Raw genomic sequence first — 26,353 nt, forward strand, 5'->3', positions numbered from 1 at the left:
GGAAGTATTTTTAATGATTTTATAAAAAGACAGTATGAAGCTTCATCTGTGGTGGAAATGTGGGAGGTTGGGCTGTGGCACCCTAGCAGTACCAGCTGAACTCGGCTGAGTCCCTGGTTAGGCTGGAGGAAAGTAGAGAGTAGAGGTCCCCTTTTTTGTTTTGTTTCTTGTTGATGTCGGCTACCCCCCAAAATTGGGGGAAGTGCCTTTGGTATATGTATATATGTATGTTTAAAAAAGACTTTTAAATTGATGCATTCCTACCATACATAATAAAGTGCTATAGCCTCCTTTAATATCCAAGGTGGCTGATTGATGGTACTACTGTAGTTTGGATACTCTTCCATTTACTATTCTAATCTTTCTTTACTACTCTAATCTTTGTAAGTGAATTACGGCATATTACTGTACAGTAATACTCACTAGGTTGGATCCCAACATGCTGAAACCTCTTTAAGTCCGTAAGGATCCGAATAGTAAATGATTTCTATTGCAGATTTCCTGTTAAATTTCACCAAACTTCTTATTTTATATTTGTTGTCACAAAGCTTCACTTCGAGAGTGAAGCTTTGTATGGCTTTATTGAAGCTGGTTAAATTTTGCTATCTAATCTGAATGCCATATAGTCTGGAGGCAACTGTACAGTCTCTAATATTACTGCACAATACACAGATATTGCAATATATTAGACGACACTGGCGAAGTATAAGACACGCTGGTCCCGGATTTTTGCTCATATCTCCAGACAGAATAAGTATTAAATGAAATATGAGTCTATACTTGAAAAAAAGAACAATAGTGATAAAAAAAAACTGGTCTGACACTCAAAGGTTTTGAAATTACAAAGTAAGTGAATACATCAGCAATAATAGCTGAACTGGAGAAACCTAGTCCAAGATGCCTGAGGATGCTATTAGGGATGGATATACTGTATAACCCTTAATAGCTGAAATAGACACTCTACTTCCATAAAACAGGAAACAAAAATGTTAGAAATGTTATCCAAACTAATTCTTGTCCCTAAAATCTTTCTTGACTTGCATTAATCAAAATACATATTCCACTGCCTTTGATACAAATCACTAGTATACATGTACTGCATTGAATTTTTGTACCTAGACTGACTTACAAAAGCATTTCTCTCTCAGTATAAGGTGGAAAGTTTCTAAACAATTAGATAAAGCATGAATAGGTTTTATGTGAATTGGCTTCGAAATTGGTTTTCTAAGATTGGTCCTGTAAGGTATTCTACTCAGATACTCCGACAACAGAGACCACAGATCTGTGAGCAACTCTCTCTGTGGTCTAAAAGGAGCTACCAAGGTCATCCTGCTGTTTGAAGATACCCTGAACTTGTTTATAACCAACCGGATCATTGAAAATGGTTTTCAGAGAAGATTGGTTCTGAAAGGTATTTTCCCTGGATATTTTGACAACAGAGGTCACTGATCTGTAAATCACTCCCTCTGTGTCCAAAACAGAGCCAATAGGGTCATCCTGCTGCCTGGAGATGTCCTGAACTTGTTCATCAATGACCAGGTAATTAAAAAATTGAAAAAAAGCATATCAGTCAAGACTGGACCAATACTGTAACATAACACCAGCCTCCTATGCTAAGGGATCCAGAACCAGAGCAAAACGCCTCTATCTTTTTGCTGAGGAATACAAACTTGTCCACATTTGGTCTTCCCCACTAATTCTAAATTTCTTGACATACTTAAGCATGTAGAAACCATGCATTTGGTAGCATTTGTTGTTTTCTGCTCAACTGATCTGCTAGTTTGTTCAAAGTCCTGGAATAAACCAAGGTATATGAATTATCCATCTCAGATCTATCCAATATAAGAGCCCTTCTGCTATGCAGAACAAGGATTCTAACCTTGTTTCCTAAACCTTGAGTGCCTTGAGTATTGCTAAGAGCTCCAGGTAGTAAATGTGTAACTAGGATTCCTTCGCCGACCATATTTCTGACAAGTGAAGATAATCCATAATTGCTCCTACCCTTCCAGGGAAATATAAATTTTGACTTCCAATGACACACCCAGAGCTAAATGAAGAAGGGCCACCACTTCACCAGTTCTACTCGATTCTGAATCACTGGTAAGCAGATCGTGTCCTGATCAGAAGTCCTGTTGACATAATGATTAAGATGTAATTGGAAATTCCAATCCAGCATCTTCAGCTGACCCATTGAAATGAATTTCTCAAGAAAATCCACAGTATCTAGTAGCCTCATCCATGTACAAACAGACATTGCTTTGATTCCTCTTTTCTGACAGGATACCCTTAAAAGTAACTGTGCCTGTTATCATTCCCAAACATATAATTTTATGAGTTTTTATCAGAAGAAACTTTTCCACACTGATTAGGACTCTCAACCTTCTCAATATCCTGAGCAACCTTACTTGCTGGATCAAAAACTTTCCTAAGGGTGCACCCAAACCTAACAAGTCACTGGGTACACTAAAACTCTGATGACCAGACATCTCAGCCATTTCAAGAATACTTGTGGAATCCAAAACATAGGGACCTGAATTGATAAATTTTCGAGCTGTCCATAAACTGAAGGAGTTCATTTCCCTAACTGCACCCAGAACTGTAAAAGTAGTGTCCATTAATAACTTGAAGAGAACTATATAAGAAACCTGTTTAGAATTGAAAAATCTAGAACTGGTTTCCAACACCCCCGATGACTTGGCCACAAGGAACAGTTTTAAAATCTTTGGGAGGGATTCTAGATTTACTCTATCACTTCCCTGACAGTTTTGGAAAATCTGATATTTGGCCAATTGTTTAGGTAAACTGGAAAATGAAGGGGCTCCTCTGTGAGAGGAATTTGATTTCCCTCTCTTTCCACTGATCGCCTCCACTGTTAGGGGGTGAAGACTTTCCCATATCTGATAAAAGTGAGACAACCTATCCACTATAGTCTATTTTTTTTAGCGGTGCATATTTGCAGCGACTTCAAGCATCAAACATTATTTTCAGCAAATGACTGGGAACAAATTTCACACAAAATTTTTATAAAGTAAATTCATCTTTACAAAATCTGAGTTAAATAAATTTAATAGAAAAAATTTTAGAAATAAATTTAATAAAAAAAAAAAATTTATAAAGATAAAATAGAATAAGGAAAGGTATAAGGAACAAACAGGTAGAAATAAACAGTAAACAGTGTAAATAGCAGACATGAAAAGATGAATGAGAAGGAAACTGAAAAGAGGAAAGAAGGGGAGAAACCTTTTAGCTTTTCATATTAAATAAAATTAATACTCTAGCCATTGGCATAAATAAGACTAATAGAGAGAATATAATTGGAAATACCGAATAAAAGGATATAAGGATAATAATAAGAAAGAGAATAAAATAATGTGGAATAAGGGTATGAGGCATAAACTAGACTATGAACAATAAAAATACATTAATAACAAAAATGAAGAGTATATAAAAAGGAAAAAAGAATGGAAAATACTTTTAGCCTTAAGGTCAACATTCTTTTTACTTGAAACACAACTTTACAGCAGCCTACTCTTTGAATGATAATGAATTTGTGTGCGTTTTGAAAGTTTCGCCTAATGTTTTCAGTTTAGCCGCCACTGTTAAGTGATTTACCAGCATGTATTTTTATCAAAAGGGCATAAAAAAGTCCAATAACATATAGTTGAATCAGCAGCTAAGGAGAGTCTACTGTACCTTGTTAACCCTTTTACCCCCAGGCTCTTTGGAAATTTCCAACCCTTAACCCCAAAGGGGTTATTTTTTTCCCAGCACATTTTGCAGTATATATTTTTTAAATTGCTCTAACAGCCTTAATTTTTGTCATAGAGAGGTCAGGTTGGTCTCATTCTCTTGGAAAATGCCTGAATTTTTTCAAAAAAATATAAAAAATATGAAAAAAAAAATTCTTTATAGCAATTTTGCAAGGACATACCGGTACGTCCATGGGGGTAAAGGGATGGGTTTTGTGAAACGTACCAGTACGTCCTTTGGGGGTAAAAGGGTTAATGATTTGATGGCTGTTCTGCTTGTAGTGAAGTCATACTCCTATTCAAAGAATGATAAGTTTGTATTCGCATAGGAACAAATGACCAATTAGATTAATTGCTAAATAACATGGCAATCCTGAACAAGATCCAATGACCAGCCAACCAGGAGCAGCACATCATCTTTTTCTTCTTCCAATGTGAATAACATTTGTAGAATCAAACATATAATGGAAATATTAAAAGCCTTAGGATTGTAGGGAAACAAATGTTTGAAAAACATGATTCTGGTAGGAATGAACTACATTAAACCCACAGTCAAAATCTCTCTTGTTCCAGAAACTTATTATGTAGTATTATACTGTATAGCACTAAATGAAAGAAATACACAAGATGATACATTACCTCATCAACTTCGTCACTGTGTTCATCAGTGTCTGACAGGCAATTCACAGGGGGCAGACGTTTATTATTTTCTCTTTTCACAGGACTCACAATTGATTTCAGATATACGGCTTTAATGCTGTAAAATAGTTTTATAAGATTAGAATTCTTGGAGCTTGAAAGATCAATCACCTAAAGACTGGCTTGACAACAGCAACACAATTCTTATTACAAAGTCAATTATTTCAATATTACTAGGATTTAATAAACTATTAGTTCATAAATAAAAAGGTCAACCAAATAGATAAATGAAAGGCGTGGCAATTCTTTTTTCCACGAAGCATCCCCTCTCAACTCCTGCCATTTTGAAATTTCTTTCGTCTTTAGAAAAAGCAATTGCATAAAAGTCATAGCCACAGTGAAACTTCCTGATATTCATGTCTGGAATACGACAATGCCCTCATAGGAGGAACAGTGGTAACTGGGCACAATAAACAAAGTTTAACATATTGACTAGTAAAATTAAACTTTTCAAAAGCAATCTTACAGTTGACTTGAATTTGATAGAAATAAAATCAAACTAAAAACAACCATCGTCCATAATACTGTATTGTCATTATAAGGATAACAATTAATCAGGGTAACCTGAACAAATTCCCAAAACTCTAAAATAAAATTTGCACTTAACTTGTGACAATAATCTGAAATATTACCGATTACTTTATTCACTTCCTAAACCTATCCATAAAAGTTAAAATTTTCTAGAAAAATTAACAACCTTAAAATCTTATTTACTACTACATCTGAACTAAGAGCCAAACAGTTTAAATAATAGAATTTGAATAATAAAATTATTTCCATAGAAAAAACCTGATGATCATATTGTTTCTCTCTGGAGGATCAGTTATATCAATTTTTACTCCTAAACTTAAAAAATTCCCATATTTTTCCTTCCAATAGACTTATGCCTCTAGTAAAGTAATGAGACACTCTAACAGTCAAGGGGAGCAGTTTGACCCTATTGAAACAAGGTTATTTTGGGGTTACTTGAAACTATTACTTTTTTATTTCTAAACAGATTTCTTTTATTTAAAAAACATTGGAAACGGAATTTTATATCAAAAGTTGTACAGGGAAAAAGGTAATATCCCTTTTTATTTTTTATAAGTATTATTTTATTAAAGTATAAAAATCACTTTCTATGACAGCCATTTTTCATATGGAAGTTTGCCATTTCTTCAAAATGTGAACATACAGATTGTAGCAAGTAAAATTCCCTATCATTCCATATTTCAATGATAAATATCAGTCATTATTGCAAAAAAGTAGAAGGAAATCTAAAAAAAAATTAAGCTGCGAGAAAACAGGCTTCAAATTTTTTTGGTAGCAATTGCTATAATATACTTTAGTATGTATAAGTATGGGCTGTTACAGGTAATTTTCCTCAAAACTGGGGATCATAAGGACAAAATCATCATATTTCAGGGTTATTTACTAAGCAGAAAGACGTTGCTAGAACAATATATTCTCATTAGCATACTTTCCAGGCAAATTTTATTCTTTATTCATAATCAGCTATTGTCTCTCAAACTTTATGCATCTTTCACTATATCCTTAACATAAAAATTGTTAATAAATATAAATAAATAAATAAATAAATAAATATATATATATATATATATATATATATATATATATATATATATATATATATATATAATTCATGTATATATATCTCAATTTACAAACTTAATAGGTTCCAAGAAGCTTTTTGTGAGTTGAATTGTTTTAAGTCGGATTTTGTTACATTTTGGCCTACGATAGGTCTAACCTGAGTTCCATGCCTAATGATTTTTAGCTACAAAGGTCAACAAATAGTCGGGTTTCATATGAAATAGATATCAGGTTATTACAAATGTTGTTTTGTTTTCTGTATGAAAGGATATATTGTTTAATTAATTAGAGTACAGTATTTCTTTATCTTATCTTTGCTATTATTAGTTAGATTTGCGTTATTATCTCCGAATGTTTGTAAGTCAAAAGTTTGTCTGTTGGGGACCTTCCGTAAAAGCAGACAAAGAAATACCGCCTTGATTTTTTTTTTCTTTTGAGATCCGTTGAATATACTGTACTTCAGTATGGATAAGTATGGGCTAATAGTGGTAATTTCCCTCAACAAAGGGGATTACAAGGTTATAGTCATCATAATTCCAGATTATTTACTAAACAATGGTAAGCCCTTCCCTCAAATCTAGAAATATGTTATTTTCATTAGTAAAATAAATTTTTGAATATACTTACCCGATGATCATGTAGCTGTCAACTCTGTTGCCCGACAGAAATCTACGGTCGGGATACGCCAGCGATCGCTATACAGGTGGGGGTGTACACAACAGCGCCATCTGTGGTCAGGTACTCCAGTACTTCTTGTCAACACCACCTCAATTTTTTCCTCGGTCCACTGGTTCTCTATGGGGAGGAAGGGTGGGTCAATTAAATCATGATCATCGGGTAAGTATATTCAAAAATTTATTTTACTAATGAAAATAACATTTTTCAATATTAATCTTACCCGATGATCATGTAGCTGATTCACACCCAGGGTGGTGGGTGGAGACCAGCATACATGTTAACAAAGAAGCTAAGTATCCCGTATTTCATTTTATTAGTTATTCAAAAATAACATAAAATAAATAAGTACCTGGTAAGGAAGACGACTTGAACCATTACTCTGCCTTTATTAAGTACGTCTTCCTTACTGAGCGTAGCGGTCCTCTTAGGATGCTGAACGACTCTTAGGTGCTGAAGTATAAAGGGCTGCAACCCATACTAAAGGACCTCATCACAACCTTTAACCTCGGCGCTTCTCAAGAAAGAATTGACCACCCGCCAAATCAACAAGGATGTGGAAGGCTTCTTAGCCGACCGTACAACCCATAAAAAGTATTCAAGAGAAAGGTTAAAAAGGTTATGGGATTATGGGAATGTAGTGGCTGAGCCCCCGCCTACTACTGCATTCGTTGCTACGAATGGTCCCAGGGTGTAGCAGTTCTCGTAAAGAGACTGGACATCTTTGAGATAGAATGATGCGAACACTGACTTGCTTCTCCAATAGGTTGCATCCATAACACACTGCAGAGAACGGTTCTGTTTGAAGGCCACTGAAGTAGCCACAGCTCTCACTTCATGTGTCCTTACCTTCAGCAAAGCAAGGTCTTCTTCCTTCAGATGAGAATGTGCTTCCCTAATCAGGAGCCTGAATAGGTAAGAAACTGAGTTCTTAGACCTTGGAAGAGAAGGCTTCTTGATAGCACACCATAAGGCTTCTGATTGTCCTCGTAAAGGTTATGACCTTTTTAGATAGTACCTAAGAGCTCTAACTGGGCAAAGTACTCTCTCCAGTTCGTTACTCTCTCCAGTTCGTTCCCCACCAAGTTGGACAGGCTTGGGATCTCGAACGACTTAGGCCAAGGACGTGAAGGAAGCTCGTTTTAGCAAAAAACCGAGCTGCAAGGAACATGTAGCCGTTTCAGATGTGAAAACTATGTTCCTGCTGAAGGCGTGGATCTCACTTACTCTTTTAGCTGTTGCCAAGCACACGAGGAAAAGAGTTTTTAATGTGAGGTCCTTAAAAGAGGCTGATTGGAGAGGTTCAAATCTTGATGACATAAGGAACCTTAGGACCACGTCTAGATTCCAGCCTGGAGTGGACAACCGACGTTCCTTTGAGGTCTCAAAAGACCTAAGGAGGTCCTGTAGATCTTTGTTGGTGGAAAGATCCAAGCCTCTGTGGCGGAAAACCGCTGCCAACATACTTCTGTAACCCTTGATCGTAGGAGCTGAAAGGGATCTTACGTTCCTTAGATGTAACAGGAAGTCAGCAATCTGGGTTACAGTGGTACTGGTTGAGGAAACTGCATTGGCCTTGTACCAGCTTCGGAAGACTTCCCCTTTAGACTGATAGACTCTGAGAGTGGATGTCCTCCTTGCTCTGGCAATCGCTCTGGCTGCCTCCTTCGAAAAGCCCCTAGCTCTTGAGAGTCTTTCGATAGTCTGAAGGCAGTCAGACGAAGAGCGTGGAGGTTTGGGTGTACCTTCTTTACGTGAGGTTGACGTAGAAGGTCCACTCCTAGAGGAAGAGTCCTGGGAATGTCGACCAGCCATTGCAGTACCTCTATGAACCATTCTCTCGCGGGCCAGAGGGGAGCCAACCAACGTCAGCCGTGTCCCTTTGCGAGAGGCGAACTTCTGAAGTACCCTGTTGACAATCTTGAACGGCGGGAATGCATACAGGTCGAGATGGGACCAATCCAGCAGAAAAGCATCCACGTGAACTGCTGCTGGGTCTGGAATCGGAGAACAATACAACGGGAGCCTCTAGGTTATCGAGGTAGCGAACAGATCTATGGTTGGCTGACCCCACAGGGCCCAAAGTCTGCTGCAAACATTCTTGTGAAGGGTCCACTCTGTGGGGATGACCTGACCCTTCCGGCTGAGGCGATCTGCCATGACATTCATATCGCCCTGAATGAACCTCGTTACCAGCGTGAGCTTTCGATCTTTTGACCAGATGAGGAGGTCCCTTGCGATCTAGAACAACTTCCACGAATGAGTCCCTCCCTGCTTGGAGATGTAAGCCAAGGCTGTGGTGTTGTCAGAGTCCACCTCCACCACCTTGTTAAGCTGGAGGGACTTGAAGTTTATCAAGGCCAGATGAACCGCCAACAGCTCCTTGCAATTGATGTGAAGTGTCCTTTGCTCCTGATTCCATGTTCCCGAGCATTCCTGTCCGTCCAAAGTCGCACCCCAGCCCGTGTCTGATGCGTCCGAGAAGAGACGGCGGTCGGGTTTCTGAACAGCCAAAGGTAGACCTTCCTTGAGAAGAAAGCTGTTCTTTCACCACGTTAGAGTAGACCTCCTCTCTTCGGAAACAGGAACTGAGACCGTCTCTAGCGTCATGTCCTTTATCCAGTGAGCAGCTAGATGATACTGAAGGGGGCGGAGGTGGAGTCTCCCTAACTCGATGAACAGGGCCAGCGATGAAAGTGTCCCTGTTAGACTCATCCACTACCTGACTGAGCATCGGTTCCTTCTCAGCATGCTCTGGATGCATTCTAGGGCTTGGTAGATCCTTGGGGCCGACGGAAAAGCCCGAAAAGCTCGACTCTGAAGCTCCATACCCAGGTAGACAATGGTCTGGGATGGGACGAGCTGGGACTCCTCTAAATTGACCAGGAGGCCCAGTTCCTTGGTCAGATCCATAGTCCATCTGAGATTCTCCAGACAGCGACGACTTGTGGGAGCTCTTAAAAGCCAGTCGTCTGACGGAGCCGGACACAAGATCATGGTACTGCTGCACAGTCTGTGAACTGTCAACCATGGGGAAGCGAGGAAGTACAGCGACAACCCGAAACTGTCTAGACTGTCTGGGTAGTACAGACAACTCCTTATCGGGTTGCTGAGGTTGCCGCACTGCGTCACAACAAGTCACCTCTGCTGGTTGTTGAACGTCTTCCCAGTGACACACTGACTCCGTAAACAAAAAAATCCTCTAACAAGGACTAAGCTTGGACTGCATGTCTTGCAACAAAGCTCAAGGTCTATGGGAGCAGGTGTGGCAACAGACGGGGTTAGCGACTGAAGCGGAACCATTACCCTCCCTGGAAGCATGTTATGCTTAAATAAAAGTCCACAGGAGGCTAAGCAGCTTAAGGCTCCTCTCCAAATGACAGAGTCCTCAAGGGAATATCAGAAGGAGGGAGAATAGCACTTTCTCATCTACAGGAACCATATCCGAGAAAAGCTAAGTTCTCTCAGTGAGGGTTTCACTGGTGCAAAAGCAGCAGACCAGAAGGCAACGTTATGAAACTGCTTGACAGTCTTGTGAGTTGGCAACAACCAAAGATGTGTGACTGAGGAGCATGCGGTAAGGTATGCAGAGCATGCTGTAAGGTATGCAGAGCATGCTGTATGCAGAGCATGCTGTAAGGAATGCAGAGCATGTTGTAAGGTATGCAGAGCATGCTGTAAGGTATGCAGAGCATGCTGTAAGGAATGCAGAGCATGCTGTATGCAGAGCATGCTGTAAGGTATGCAGAGCATGTTGCATGGCATGCGGCTTATGCTGCATGGGATGAAGCTCATGCTGCATGGGATGAGGCTCATGCTGCATGGTATGAGGCTCATGCTGCATGGGATGAGGCTCATGCTGCAAGGGATGAGGCTCATGCCGCATGGGTTGAGGAGGATGCCGCATAGTATGAGGCTCCTGCCTCATGGGTTGAGGAGGTTGCCGCATAGCATGAGGCTCCTGCCTCATGGGTTGAGGAGGATGCCGCATAGCATGAGGCTCCTGCCTCATGGGTTGAGGAGGATGCCGCATAGCATGAGGCTCCTGCCTCATGGGTTGAGGAGGATGCCGCATAGCATGAGGCTCCTGCCTCATGGGTAGAGGAGGTTGCCGCATAGCATGAGGCTCCTGCCTCATGGGTTGAGGAGGATGCCGCATAGCATGAGGCTCCTGCCTCATGGGTTGAGGAGGATGCCGCATAGCATGAGGCTCCTGCCTCATGGGTTGAGGAGGATGCCGCATAGCATGAGGCTCCTGCCTCATGGGTAGAGGAGGTTGCCGCATAGCATGAGGCTCCTGCCTCATGGGTTGAGGAGGATGCCGCATAGCAAGAGGCTCCTGCTTCATGGGTTGAGGAGGTTGCCTCATAGTGCTGGAACCCGGCAACTCCCGATGCGGCAACTCGCGCATGAAAGCAGGAGGCGCAGCAAGAACATGCGTCTGGCAGGGTGGACTGCGCATCGGAGGTGGAGCTCTCACAGGTGGAGGGTGGGAGCAGGCAGCCGCAGTATCTGCTGAGCGCACAACCTCGGCGGGTTGTAAGTTAACAGGCTGCATTGTCAACCTTCCAGCATGATACTCCTGTATGAAGGAGCAAGCTGAGACTGTATAGTCTGCAGCATGGACCACTAGGGTCTAAGAAAGACAACAACAAACGGAGCTACTGTCCGTTGAGACTGAGGGTCTAAAACAGCTGGTGCGGCAACAGACGGAGTTACTGCCTGTTGCGGTACCACCTTGCCTCTCTGGGAGGTATGCAGTTGTCGTACTGCAGCAAGTCCGAACTGACCCAGTGGCAGTGGCTACACCTAGGCCGTTGGACTTGCGCGGAAGGGACCGACTTGCACTTAAAAGCTGCAAGATTTGGTCCATGGTTTCTGCGAGAAACCTCTTCCGCAGACGAGGAATAAATGGGCTCTCTCGTCTTTGTGTGGGTGGGGTGATCACGTCGGCTACGTGAGTGGGTACACCCGAAACCACGGAGGGAAACGTCTGTTCGTCGATCAAGGCCTGATGAACCCATAAGTCCTTCGACATTACTTCTCCCCTGGGCTTGGGAGCTTGTAAGAGGTCCCAGACTAGGCGAACAACTGGCACGAACAGACGAACCCTCGAACGCAACACTGTAACACTTTGCGCTTATCACTTTATCACTTTTGATTTTCTGTTTGCACTTATTTCACTGAACTCGAAACTTTAAGTGGTTTGTACCTGAAACACGCAATCCTATCCTTCATTAAAAGTTAGTAATTGCGAAAACAGTATTACAATGTAACAGAAAAACATAATGAAAGATAAAGAATTCAGTGGCTGGAAAAGAGACTAAACACTAGATCAAATAAACTACGTTTAAAATCTCTCACCGCATAAAGTCTGGGAACAAGAATAAAACTCTAGAAACGTTTTACCTTCTTCCCCTAAAGAGACTAGGGAGAAGAGCAAAAACGATAACAACGTTACCCGCTTGAACGAAACGTTTATCCTCCTCTCTCTCCCTCCGTCTCTATCTCTCTCTCTCTCTCTCTTGACATAGAACCTGAGAGATGAGCCCAATTATATATATCGTTAAACATATTATTGTTAAAGGAAAAAAAAAAAAAAAACTGAAAGATTTCCCAAATAAAAAGTTCCTTTATTAGAATTAAAACCATTTAAGCTAAGAAAGAATGAACAAAACGCTAGAATCGGTTTACTCTTACTGCAACGTGAAACCGTGAATACTCTCTCTCTATCGTAACGATAGAGCGCAAGTTGAACGTTCTGAACGTCAACAACTGCGGAGACAAAACAAAACGTTAGTTCAACTTTGAAAACAGTACGAGACTATCAAAGAAATTCTTTCAAAAACATTAAAATTAAAATAGCATAAAATCTTAACAGGCAAAAACGATATGACGGGCTCAATGTTAATTAACTTCGGTTCCAAGAAAAGACCGCCTACTATTAGGGAAGGTCGCATATAAACAAACATAAAAATTAATTTAAATAAGTTTATAATAAAAGGAAGTTAATCGAAGAGGCCTATAAAAGGCGGAGAGATATAAAAAAAATCTATAACTTTGTTAAGCAAAATTAAGAAAGAGAGTCTATACTCTCTTCGACACCAACACTTCCGTCTAAGGGAAGGGTCGGCCATTTAAAAGTGAAAGAGAGTTCATACTCTCTTCGTCACCAAAATTAAATCAAATTAATTCCAAAAACTTGCTAAGCTAATGTTAAAGCTTCCTGAATAGCGAAGGCTAAACTCTAGAGCAAATACATCACCAAAACGTGAACAATAACTCCAGAATCAACAGCGTATCCAAGTAGGTCTAGCTGGTGGCACGACAGAGGAAAAATTGAGGTGGTGTTGACAAGAAGTACTGGAGTACCTGACCACAGATGGCGCTGTTGTGTACACCCCCACCTGTATAGCGATCGCTGGCGTATCCCGACCGTAGATTTCTGTCGGGCAACAGAGTTGACAGCTACATGATCATCGGGTAAGATTAATATTGAAAAATATGCTGTATGCACCAAATGCCCACACACGTAAGACAGTGCTAGCATAATATGTTATCGTCTGCCTATTTCTGGGCAAATGTCACACTTTAAACATATTTAGTCACCGTCTCTGGCACTTTTTGCACAATTTAGTATAACCATAACAAGAATTGTAAATATATAAAAGGGCAGAAAAAGAAATACAATGAATATAACTTTGAGAATGCAATAAACGTTTATTAAAAATACTATTAAAAGAAAAAGGAAATTACATCCTCTTTCAGCCTTGATAAAAAGGTCCTGGGTCACAGCTCTTAATAGCAAAACATTAGCAAATAAATTTTGTGCTATGGGAATCATACAATATGCCACAAAATGAAAAGGAGGTAGCTTTAGAGCACTTACGGGTTTAAAGTAAATAGGGAACTCAAGGCTCTATCAAAAGATCTTGAATTTGTAATGACCAGTGCACCCTTACTGAATGGAGCAATAGAACCATAAGACAAAAATTGCAGGTTAGGGTTTGAAATAAGGCAGGTTAGTTCATTATTATTGCCTCTAATTGAAGACTCACTAGCCATTTTATATATACAAAAGTTAAAGAAGCTAAGATCTTTTGAACATCATCCCAATCAAAACTAGACTATTTGAGTGCTGCATTGGATTACAGTACTGTACTGGCATGCCATTATCGTTACTATCCTCGTACAATTAATTGGCTTAGTCTTCAAAAAGCAAGTTTCCTTTTATGCTTTGAACTTTTAATTTGGTTATCAATCACAGCAACAGACTTTTCCATAAGAGGAATAGTGAGGCCTTCACACTCCTTACGACGGTAATCTTAATCCCAATACTGTCCCCGACACAAGACACAAAGAGAATGTAGAGCATGATTGCCGAGAGATAATTCTCTTGAACAGTCTATGCAGTAATAACTATCAAATCCAGGAGAAGACATTAAAAACACTAAACATCTAAATCTGGACAATCTGAAGTACAGGGCCTGTTGTTTTAAACCGACAGCAATACAGAGGCTGAAGATTTCCTCAGTACCTTACTAAAGGCCTATCTCTGTTGGAAGAAAAATTAACAGGAATCTTTTTATTTTTAGAGGTAAATGTTCATATAACCAAGCTTCCAGGGAGAAAATAATTAAAATCTCTTAACTTCTCTCAATTGATAATTAGCACATATTGTGTAGATACACACTACCACTGCACTACATTTCAAAGAAGTAGCCACTACTATAACATCATGAGCTTTCACTTTCATATTTGCTCTACAAGTTTCATCCAACTGTCTACGGGCATCACAATAAGATTCCTCAAAAAGGAGTACATCAAAATCTTTAAATTGTAAGATTGTGTATACCGCACAATCTGTTTAGATCTCAAGTACAATTCTGATGCCCTATAACTGGACAAAGCAATTTCTCATTACTTCCGCTTCTCACAATAAGGATAAGTACAAGATCCTTTAAAAACAAGTTCCGAATTCTTAAAAGGGTTGCAATTAAAGAAAATGCTTTAAACAGGCCAATGGTCTTAATAGAAAATTAGCAAGACTGGTCTCAAAGAAAGATCCTTTGCAGAAACAAGTACATACTTTTCAGGAGACACTAGCATAGCCTGAACCACTAAAAAATTAATATGCTAAGGCGAGATATTTGAAACATCAATAACTACAGTAAGACCATAAAATAGGTTCGGTTAAATGAGATTGAAAAATTTTCATTTTTCCTTTTTTTCAATATTCCATAGGCTGCAATCTAAAGTCCAATGAATCCAGATCAATGATCCCTTTCAAAATTCTCTTGACCAAACACTCAAATTCTGAGCTTCCAAACGATTAACCTGGTCTTGTGGGAAGATGTGAATAACTTGCCTTAATATGCAGTAGGGGTTTTCAAAGTTTGGACGCAACCATAAAGACGTAATGTTATGAATATGTAGCCTTTATTTTTAGTTTTGAGTATTGTTAATGGAAAAAAAAATCACAATATCTATTTATATTCAACGATAAATGATGATCCCAGACATAATTTTCATTTATCCCCAGACTACTCTTTTGTCAAAGCTATGTCTTATAAAATCCACGAAGTATCTACCCCTACATATATATCCAGGTGCACATGCTGAAATGAGTTATAGGAGCCATTCTTTGGAGGGACAGACAAGGAACATAAATGGTGGGCTACCCTTAAATCTATACTCTTTGGTGCAGATGCAACAATTCTTCCTTTACTTAAGCATGGTGGCTCTGTCACTCACTGTCTAAAGGAAAATGCAACCATTTTGGCTAATGTGTTTGACAGTAAGCAGAGTAATGAGAAAATTGATCTTCCTCATTACTGTTTTCCTGAGGATAAACTAACTAGTTAGCTTTTTAGTCTTGCAAAATCAAAATACGCTTAATGGACTCTGATGCTTATGGAAGTGTAGACCCAAATGGTACTTTCTTTTGTTTTTTATAAAGACCACTGATTTCTTAGCTCCTAAATTGTCTGTTATATAATGTAATTTAGCAAGAGGTTTTTTTTTTACTTGGAGAATTGGTAATGTTACTCGAGCACTGCTGACTACTGCCAAATTTACATAGCTCCCATATTATCTAAAATTTTTGAACGTCTTTTGGCAAAAGGTCTAAATACATAAGCTGAAAGTAATCGTCTGTTCCCTAGTTTGTAATTTGACTTTTTTAAGGCCTTGAAGCATGTAATGCCCTGCTTACAATCTCCAATGCTGCACAAAAATCCCTTGTGTGTAGTTAGGAAGTTTATATGGTTGGCCTATGTATTTAGTGCTGCATTTGACCGTGTTAATCACGAGGCCCTTGTTTTCAAACTCAAACAGTTGGGAGGTGGGTTATTTTTTAATACCTTTATTGCCTTTTCAACTAATAGACTGCAAGGAGTAGTTGTTGATGGGAACCATGGTGAGTATAGGAATGTAATACCTGGTGTTTCTCAGGGTAATCTTCTTTGTTCATTACTTTTGATACTATATCCACATAAGTGGTTTGGCCTAGAAAACAAGCTCATTGCATATGTAGATGATACTACCCACTTTACATTAATTTTTTCTCCTGAATGTAGATTTGAGGTTGCTGAATCAATTAAAGGTTGCTCCTTAATGGCAGAGGCATGGGAAAGTGACAATGCCCTAGAGACATATGATCAATGCCTAAGACCTCTCTCCACACAAGCTAGGATTAGGGAGGGCCAGGTAATGGCAGCTGATGACTCAGCAGGTAAACCTAAAGGCTCTCCTTAGCTCAAAAAGATGGTAAGGTTGCAGCACTACAAGAAACTATCGAGCTTAAGCGGGTCTCAAACTCACGTCCAGCAGATTGTCATGCAGATACATTTCCCATAGGCTACCACAATCTTTAAAAGAGGTCTAGGTAAAAGTAGTGCATGGTGCAAATTAAGGAGTATGAATCTGAACTCTAACAAAACTCAAAATTATTATTGTAAGTTGGTCAAGGACAGTGGCTCCTCAAAATCCAGATATCCTTTAAGGAGATGATAGAGTTATTTCTGGATCTCCAAATACATCTGTTTGCAACAAAAGAAAACCACAAACTTCCACTTTAAGTAGCCCCAAATGTGGTCTCTCAAGTAGTGACAAGAGATGCTCTGAATTTGGATGGAACAGATTGTCGTCAATCTATTTGATTCCTCAGCTGAGTTTGACCACAAAAGTTTGGAATATCCTTCAACGAAATTTCAGGGACAGCTGTGCTAATAGTTCCACTTTAGCCCAAAACCTATGGTATCCACTTCTTCAGCATCTGAGACCAAGACTACATCCTCTTCAGCTGCACAGCTGTATCAGAAAGTCGGAAGTCATTATTTTTTCTTCCTCCTTTCTGACCTAGAATCTTTAAATAAGACTGTACTGAGGAGCAACTCAATAAATGTCATGGCTATGATTTTGGAACATATTGTGGGAGCGGAAAAGTACACTAGGACAGTACAGTGGAAATGTTGGTGTGAATAAAGACGTGTGTTGAAATGTGGAACGGGTATTGGTTAAGCCAAAGAGCATTACCTTATATGGTCTCCAGAACCCTCCTACCTAGCCTCGCACATGGGAGTGGGACAACAGACTCTCACATGGCATTGATAGATGGCGGCGACTGAGCACATGTTGATGCACAGGTAGACTGGATCCAAACTGTATCGTTGATTCATTCAGCTGTGCGTTGATGATGTAATAATGCCGTTACCCAAAGCAGATGATTTTCAGCATTGGGTGCTGCGTTTGAATTTAAGAGCGTCTGAACTCGGTCTCTCTTATACAGTACAATGAATCTGTGCTATGCATGTTGATGCACTGGCCCCCAGAGCAGGGGTTACAATATTTCTTTGGTATTATGTTGCATTGGATTCCCTGTTCTAGCCTTTCGCAGGATATATCTTGAAGACCACACTGCACATTAACCCTAAAAACTGAATGATGACTGTACTCGTATTTTTGAAAAATGCATCATGTATTATATTTTTTTCTAATATTAAATGTTTGTACTGTAACTTACATATCCTGAAAGCATAAATATAACTCACTAGCTATGTATCAGTGATTTTGCATGGATACAATTTTAAATGCAATTAATTTTTTGGATAAATCTCTAACCTTAGTTAACGTAAAACAGTATAGGTTAGGAATTACTATATAAGATATGCGAGTTGACGTACATTACTTACAGAATTTTATTACTTACATGAGGAACCAGATCCCCAATCTGATGTTACTGTATTAGCTCAGTATAAAAGAATGGAAAAAAATATTACTGTACTTTTATTACCACATCACTTCCTCATCAATCAAAACAAAATTGAACACTATAAAGAAGACTACATCCTTAACTTACAAAATAAAACTAAACACTGCCTCTCTTTTTCAATAAACATAGTACTGTAGATTGAGGAAAGTGATGGTTGACAGATAATATATAGATGTCTAGATACAGTATTTAACATTCAATTAATTCAGCAACTTAATTTAATGGTGTTAGAAAGTATGAAAAGGAGAAAATTTTTAAAGAAAGAGAGAAGCATATCCACATCTTTCATACAATTTATAAATGGTGATTTATATGCTCTTACAAGAAAGAAATGATTCATTCTTGTTTTTAATCACCGAGCTCTTTGCTAAAATGGACTACCCGACAAAGCAACATAAATACTGATTTACTTATTCTAGCTATGACACTTACTCGACTTTGGGATCCTGAGAAAGTTCTGTACAGTCATCTACAAAGCTATCATTGGCATATTCATCTTCATTCTCACTCTCATCACTAGACAATGCAATGCCATTACAGGATACATCAGCTTCTCTTTCTATAAATTCCAACCCCTTCTAAAAAAGGAAAAGATGATGAATTAATTAGATTATTTATCCAGCAAAAAAAATCTCTTAAAATTAGAAAAAATAATCATAGGGCTGCTATAAAACAAATATTGGCAAATTTTGATAACGAAATGTATCATTTCTATACTCACCTGACAATCACAGAGCTAACATTATTGAAGCCTTACTTCTCAAACTTAAAAAGCAATAGTTTTCTCTCCTATACCACCTTTCTCCAGGTGGTATAAAAGAGAGACCAACACCTCCCTCAATTGGGGGGGAAAGACAAGCCTATATATGTCATTGTAAAGAATTTGCTGTTTCTTTATTTATATGATGTGCTAAGAGGGGCTAGAGTCCAATTTCTTACACTAAGAGCTGAAATTATAGAAAAAAATAGGGAAGCTAAAAAGAAGTAAATTGTCTCTCTGGGAACTTCTGCATTTATATTGCTCATCTAACTTTTTGTCTTGGTAGACTAACAAATACCTTTGTATGATTCACTACAGTATTTGATACTCATCCATAGTCATGCAGGAATAATTTGTTTATAACTTTGTTGGAAAAATGATAGCTGAAAAAAGTCTGCAAACAGCTAATATGAGGAAGTAATTAACTCCGAAACCTCTTCCTTGAACAAACCAGAAAAGGGAAAGTAAGTCATAATAATTAACCAAAGGTCCTGAAAGTTGCCTGGATAGAGGCCATGGTAACCAATTTCATGGCTGCTGCTTCAAGGACAAAGAGAGAGATTCTTTCAGTTCCAAGAGTCTCAGTGCTAAGGCTGTTTGCCAATTAGCACACTGATGGGTATACCTGCAGGGAACCATCCATGTCTTCTAGAGCATAATACTTTCACTGATGTGCTAATATGGGGGAAAGAAGCTTTGAAGAACAACTACAAGATGGTGAGTTCTCTGGTATGGATATCATTGTATCTACCTCCTCTAGTATGCTAAACATAAGTTGGGACCAAGGAGACCTAACAAAGGCTAAGACTTCAGGGTACATCTTAATATCTTTCTAATGTCTTCCCCGAATAGAATATAGACAGCCAAGGAGCAAGCCTGATAGCTTCCTCAAGGGAATTTCCCTAAAGAATGAACTTAATGACTCTCCTACTCAGACTGTGTAGGTTCCACAGACATAGAATTTTTAGATCTGGTGGTATCCAATGCAGCCCAAGATGGTCCTTTGTCTAAAATTGACCTTGACTTTGATCTGTGACCCATGAATATCCAGATCTAACTCCCATCACTAGGGAGACAACATTAATGTGAAGAAAAGTGAATATTTGAGCATGAACATAAACCCCATTTCCTGAATTCCATATTTTAGTAAACATACCTAGGGTGAATCCATGGTCCACATGGTTATACAGAGGGCCTTTCTACAGGAAATATGTACTTGTGGCAACTGGATTCCATATGGAAGCAAAACAGACACACTGAAACCAAAAAAGATTGCACAGACACTCTCTCAAGCACTACCGATGTAGTAGAAATGAGAGGGTCAAAATCACTCCTATACTTTCAAAAATAGTGTAGCAATGAAGAGTACGTATTGGTGGTCGGGCTTGACCAATGAATCACAGATGGAACTCTCAAAACAACTGCACAGCTGTCATACATCACCAAAGAAGAGTATTAACCGCTAGAAGAAAGTCTGACCTTCTTGTAAAGGGCAGCCTTCTTCATATTCTTTCTCCTATCCAAAGAAGGGAAGGGTGAAAAACAGACAAGAGGACTATGATGTGAAGGTAAAGGAAGGAGTATGCATGGGATTCCTCACTTGCGCTCTACACCAATTTTCTCTAAACCTTTTTACCACCACCAAAGTTGGAGTTGAACAAACAGCAACAGCATTAATAGAGAATACTCACAGAATGAGTACCACTAGGATGGTATGTAATGTAGAGCCAGAAACAGCTAGAAATTACTTAACATCCTCAAAAAAGGCCCAAAAGTAGGCTCTACTGCAAAGGTAAAATTGTCCATATCAGTTCAATAGCTTCCTGAGAATACATCATCTGAGCATAAGTAGAAGTAAAAGTGGAGAGGAAAATATAGAAATAGAAACAAGAGGTATAGGCACCCATCCTCTGACAGGGAGAGTTGTGCTTGATCAACTACAGATTTGCCCAATCCCTTCAAAAGGACTGAATGTGAGAAGATAAGTTAGGCATTAGAGTAGACGAAGAGGAAGGAGACAACATGGATCAAGACACATATAAAACGGTAGAGTTTTGCCTTCAGAAGACATTGATGGAGCTTTCTTAGTCTTGGCCAAGAATCTTTTATCCCTTGACAGCTGACCAGGAACAACATTTGACACACATACAATCAGTTAAACACTCCTGTCCTGAGATAAAGAAGTTTTAGACATCATAATACAAACCACACAAAGTCATGTAAGTACCACAAAGAAAATACAGGTAAACAAAAAGAAGGGGCTATTAGCAAAATTATGGCAGCCATAGGTAAATGCATGTACTGTACATTTGAATTCACTGTGTACATGGAAGAAAATGATTACCAGTACCCAAGCAAAGTGGGTATTTCATTTAACCTCGCTATTCTTTCAATTCAATGTGCTTGTTTAAATGCATTACAAGGCCTTCTAAGTTTTTCCAAAGATGAAAAGCTATATAATAAACTAGCCTAGCCTTCCTTGGCTTTTCCCCTGAACTAATAGCTAGTTGCCTTCAGTGCTTGCACATTTAACTTGATCGGCAGCCATTAAAACATGCTTTCCTATGAGAGGTATCCAAAGGGCAACACACTTTTTAACAACAGTTACTTAACCCTTTTACCCCCAAAGGACGTACTGGTACGTTTCACAAAAGCCATCCCTTTACCCCCATGGACGTAACGGTACGTCCTTGCAAAAAAATGCTATAAAAAAATTTTTCTTCATATTTTTTATAATTTTTTGAGAAAATTCAGGCATTTTCCAAGAGAATGAGACCAACCTGACCTCTCTATGACCAAAATTAAGGCTGTTAGAGCAATTTAAAAAAAATATACTGCAAAATGTGCTGGGAAAAAAATAACCCCCGGGGGGTTAAGGGTTGGAAATTTCCAAATAGCCTGGGGGTAAAAGGGTTAAATTGCCCTTGAAATGATACACCAAGGGAATGTAAATAACGAACTTCCAGAAACAATTCCCATGCACATTCCACACAGTGATTGGTAAGAAAACCAGAAGTCATTGTAAGGTGCAGTAACAAGCAAACAATCTGAAGAAGGTCCGATCAGTAATGGCAAGACCGAGAAACTTGAGAGACAAAGAAACTGGCGCACCACTTAGCACAAGAATTTTCCTTCCTTTATAAGAGCATGTGTTTATTGAAGCCTTTCTTTTTAAGGGCACATGTTTATTGAAGGGAAAGAAAAGGGGAAAATATTAAAAATTCTCCAGATAAAGGTTGATTAAACTGAGCTTCAGCAGAAGAAGCAATGTGAACAGAAATAAATCGAGGTTTGTATTCTTGTCAGAAAAAATATGAACAGGTCAGTAAAGAAACACCTATTATTGTAAAACACTCATCTGGGAGTAGGGATCCATGACTACTTTTTCTAATGACAACTCAATGCTAATATTGCACAGCACCATGCAATGTATTTCAAGTTAAGTACCGTATTAGGCTTACATACTACATGAAGCTGTTAAAAAAGTAAACTTGAATAACTAACCTCTTTGCGCTTTGATAACTTCTTAGTAATTACTTCTTCTCTTGGCTTTGACTGTCGATATACATGATTAGCATCTTGTCTAAAATCGTCATCATCATCTTCAAAGGATATGCTGTCTAGCTTTGTAGTAAACTTCCTCTTATCAAGCACTGAGCTTGAAATATTATTTTTGGAATGACTCTTATGAAAAGAATTGTCCTCACTATCTGAACTTAGCACATTACATCCTTTTCTTTGTCTTCTTTTCCATGTGTACCCAGCATCTTGAGATTTACAAAAAGAATCCGGGCTTTTCTTTGACAATATTTTTTTATTAGAATGCGATAAATTCAATGAGCTTTCCCCCTCCGATGATGATCTTTTGAGAGTTCTTTCCAAAGTATTTTCGTAAGGACCTCCCAAATCACCAGAAGAATGTGATAAATTACCATTAAAATTTCTCTCCTTACAAACAGAAGAAATATGATTCTTGGTTAAATTACTGTATTTTAAAGATTCATTCTGTTTACATGATTCATTCTGTTTACAAGATTCATTCTGTTTACAGGATTCATTCTGTTTACAAGATTCATTCTGTTTACAAGATTCGTTCTGTTTACAAGATTCATTCTGTTTACAAGATTCATTCTGTTTACAAGATTCATTCTGTTTACAAGATTCATTCTGTTTACAGGACTCATTCTGTTTACAAGATTCATTCTGTTTACAAGATTCATTCTTTTTACAAGATTCATATTCACTACAATCATTTAGTATTGGCTGAAATTCACCAGTGCCAAGTAAGTCGAAACTAGGAATAGATGAGTTATGACTGTCTGTTTGAATATCATCATCAAAGTCTATGCCATCCATCAAAGAAAAGTTAGGACAAGCATCAGATTCAATTTTTTCAGATTTGGTTCTCCTGCTCAACAGTGAAGTTTTCTTTTTTGCTGATACAGACATTATCTTGTCATCAACAACGCCTAAATCATCAGATATTTCAATTTTATTTTCAGGATGAACAAGTTTTCCAGATGATATAGTTTTATTCTGAAGAAAGCTTTTGCTAACATTTAATGTCTTACATGAACTTACACTTAATACAGATTTACTGTTTTTAGTTACATTGACACTTTGATTTTCGACAAGATCAATAATCTGTGTGACACTCAGAAGGTTTTGTGTTCTTTGTTGGAATTTGCTAACATAATGAACATTGTCAGATGACTTGGCATCACTTTCCTTCGATTCAACAACCTCACCAACCTTGTTTCCTCTTTTAACAAAATCACTCATTTCTAAATCCGCAAAAATATCTTCATCTAAGCTAAGATCAAAATTCACACTATCAAGAGTATTTTTCAACATAGGATTATTTACTTGAGAACCATTGCCAAGGTGTTTATCCTTACAAGAAGAATTCTGAAGAGCATTTTCTTCAAGGTTTGTCATAGAAGAGGTTTTAGAGTTATTTAATGGAGGTAGTTTTGATGTACTTTGATTCATATGAGAAAAAGTTACACTTTTATCTTCATAACCTCTTGTATATTTTTGTACTTTGTCATTTTCTTTACTCATATGTTTATTTTTTTCTTTCTTTAATTCCTCATAGGGGTTCACTTCTACGTTTTCAATATTTTCAGACGTCTTCAAATATTTAATATCTTTATGAAACAAATTTCTTTGTGAAGATCTTTGTGAAGGTGCAACTTGAGTTTCATTAAAAACAATCTCAGGACTGTTACCTTCCTCAGAACAACTCTCAATGCTATGCAACCCTACATTAGGTGCATCAATATGATATAATTTAAATTCCTTTCTTTCATCATTTACAGTAACTGCTCCTTTATTTTTGTCCATATCTCCTGCTTCTTCACTAGTAATTTCCTTCTTAGAACTATATTCCTTTTCTGTGCATGAAAATCGACTTAGCTTGAGGCGTAATCTGTCCCTCATGTTTGATGGTGTCGTTTTACTGGCATCAGATACAGAGCAATCAATGTTGCTTTTGGTCTGATTACTTTCCTTAATGACTTCTCTGTTTGGGGTCAGTGTCTCTTCCCCATGCAGCAAAGAGTTTTTTTCTATCACAGTAATTTCAGGTGTTGTCACTTTAAATAAACGTTTGGCATTAACCTTTGGGGTGGAGGAGCATATCTTCAAGCTAGTGCGCAGAGGTTTTCTATAGGTTGACGTGAGTATAGGGCTTACTTCATTAATGCTTGAATGGTCAACTTCATCAACTCTTTTCCTTGGAGTAAGTACATCTATTTCAGTAGTTGAATTTTCTTTGCCGTCATTTTCAGTAATATTATTTCCTATATCGCTATCTTCTGCATAAACAATCATCTTAACAGGTTCATTGTCCTCCGAAACCTTACGTTCATTACATAAATTTGTGTTATATATCTTTTTCATTGGAAGGTTGAAATCAGGAAGATCATCATCATCATCACACATTCTTATTGCAGAAGATATTTTCGTTTTGTTTGAAAGGAAATCTAAAACAGAATTATCGAAACAATCATTGTTCAGATTTGTTCTGTATTTTTCTTCCACCCAATCATCTATAGCCTTGAGAACTTCAGAAGGACTTTCTGGTTCATCTATTACCTCCCCTTCTGTGAGACAATCAATCCTGGGTGGGGTACAAATCTGAAGGGGGGTTGTTCTACCACACAAAGGAAGCTTACCAATCTTGATTGAGCTACTGACATTGTCATCATTTTCTGTGTTGGCATCACAATACAAAAATTTGTCCTCATCAGCATTGTTTCCTGTTATTTGAGTTTTTGTTGTTGATAATGGTTTTAAATTGTTTCTTGCCTGGGAATTTGGGTTAGAAACTTGACTACATTTATCTTTTTCTAAGCTAGAAATACACTTATTCCCAAGTTGAGCACAGCCATCATATGTCACTATGAAGTCATCATCTCCATCATCATCAATATGACCAATGCTACTCTTAACTTTTGTTCTATTGTTGATTTCTCCTTGATCATTAACATCATCATTAGGTACTTGTAGGTTTTTCTGTGTATTAGAAGAAGCAGCACTGGAAGATATTTTCTTAAACATGGAGGTAATTAATACATTGTTCTTCACATTCTTATTCTTTTCAATCTTAGAATTTTTACACGTCTTGGTTGCTCTTTTCTTTTCCTGCAATTTTGGTGCTGGAGCCATTAACTGTTGTTGGGCAGACTCCTCTGAAAAAAAAATGATAGAATAAATAAATAAAATGAATCAAACCCTCTCTTTTTACATTTCCCACCTCATCATAACCATGGTACTCATTCACTTAACATATCCATAAAGGTTGGCATCAACCTTTTCGAATTACTTGGAAATGATAACTCTAATGATGTATATTACTAAAGGTTATGAAAAATAGAAATGCTAGAATATAACAAATAAGATCAATGACCCATTGTACCATGCTTTGAATCATTATCTATCATTACTAATAACTTGTAAAGGTAGTCCACACATGATTACTAATAATTTATAAAGCATGCTCATATATTAACTTATTACATACTGAGAATCTCTCATATGATTGTAATAATTCTGAAAAGTCCATCAGCTTGTGTTCAATATGATTGTGATAATTCTGAAAAGTCCATCAGCTTGTGTTCAATATGATCTAGCCATTGTGAATCTATTTGGTGTTTTTATTATATATAAGGTTCACAGGTCAAATCAACCCTTAAAGATACATAATAAAATGAATCACTTCTGGATATGTATTTGAAAATTGTTATTATCTAAAGGAGGGGATTAACCATCTCAATGAGACAGACTCGATTCTTACAGAGCAGGCCTGAGTAAATTCGGGAGGCAAATATTTAAAAAGTAAAAGTCATTTTAATCAGGACCAGATACAGTACGGTCTAGAATTATGCGTGTTCGAATTATATGATTCCCTTTTCTGCGATTGCTATTTTTCAAAAATAAATTTTCTGTATCGGCGAAGCTGTTTAAAGTCTGCGAGTCGAGCACTACAAAATGTATCAAATCTATTGTCTTTTCAAGTATATTGGTAGCCCTAAATACGGTGATTTATAATAAATGTTACAAAACAATATTAACATTACATCTTATAAATGTAATTTCATA

The 26,353-nt window shown here is 38.0% G+C and overlaps 1 protein-coding gene across 1 annotated transcript in view; it reads right to left on the minus strand.

Annotated features, from left to right (window-relative positions):
• The window catches only part of LOC137646256 (uro-adherence factor A-like), a 125,625-nt gene that overhangs the window by 59,792 nt on the left and 39,480 nt on the right, over nucleotides 1-26,353 (minus strand). Inside the window, exons 10-12 of the mRNA XM_068379376.1 lie at nucleotides 22,253-25,443; nucleotides 18,421-18,566; nucleotides 4,389-4,506 (exon numbers count right to left, since the gene is read on the minus strand). Coding sequence (XP_068235477.1) covers nucleotides 4,389-4,506; nucleotides 18,421-18,566; nucleotides 22,253-25,443 — 3,455 coding nt within the window. The remainder of the gene's footprint in view (nucleotides 1-4,388; nucleotides 4,507-18,420; nucleotides 18,567-22,252; nucleotides 25,444-26,353) is intronic.

Source organism: Palaemon carinicauda, chromosome 1, assembly GCF_036898095.1.
Source record: "Palaemon carinicauda isolate YSFRI2023 chromosome 1, ASM3689809v2, whole genome shotgun sequence".
NCBI lineage: Eukaryota > Metazoa > Arthropoda > Malacostraca > Decapoda > Palaemonidae > Palaemon > Palaemon carinicauda.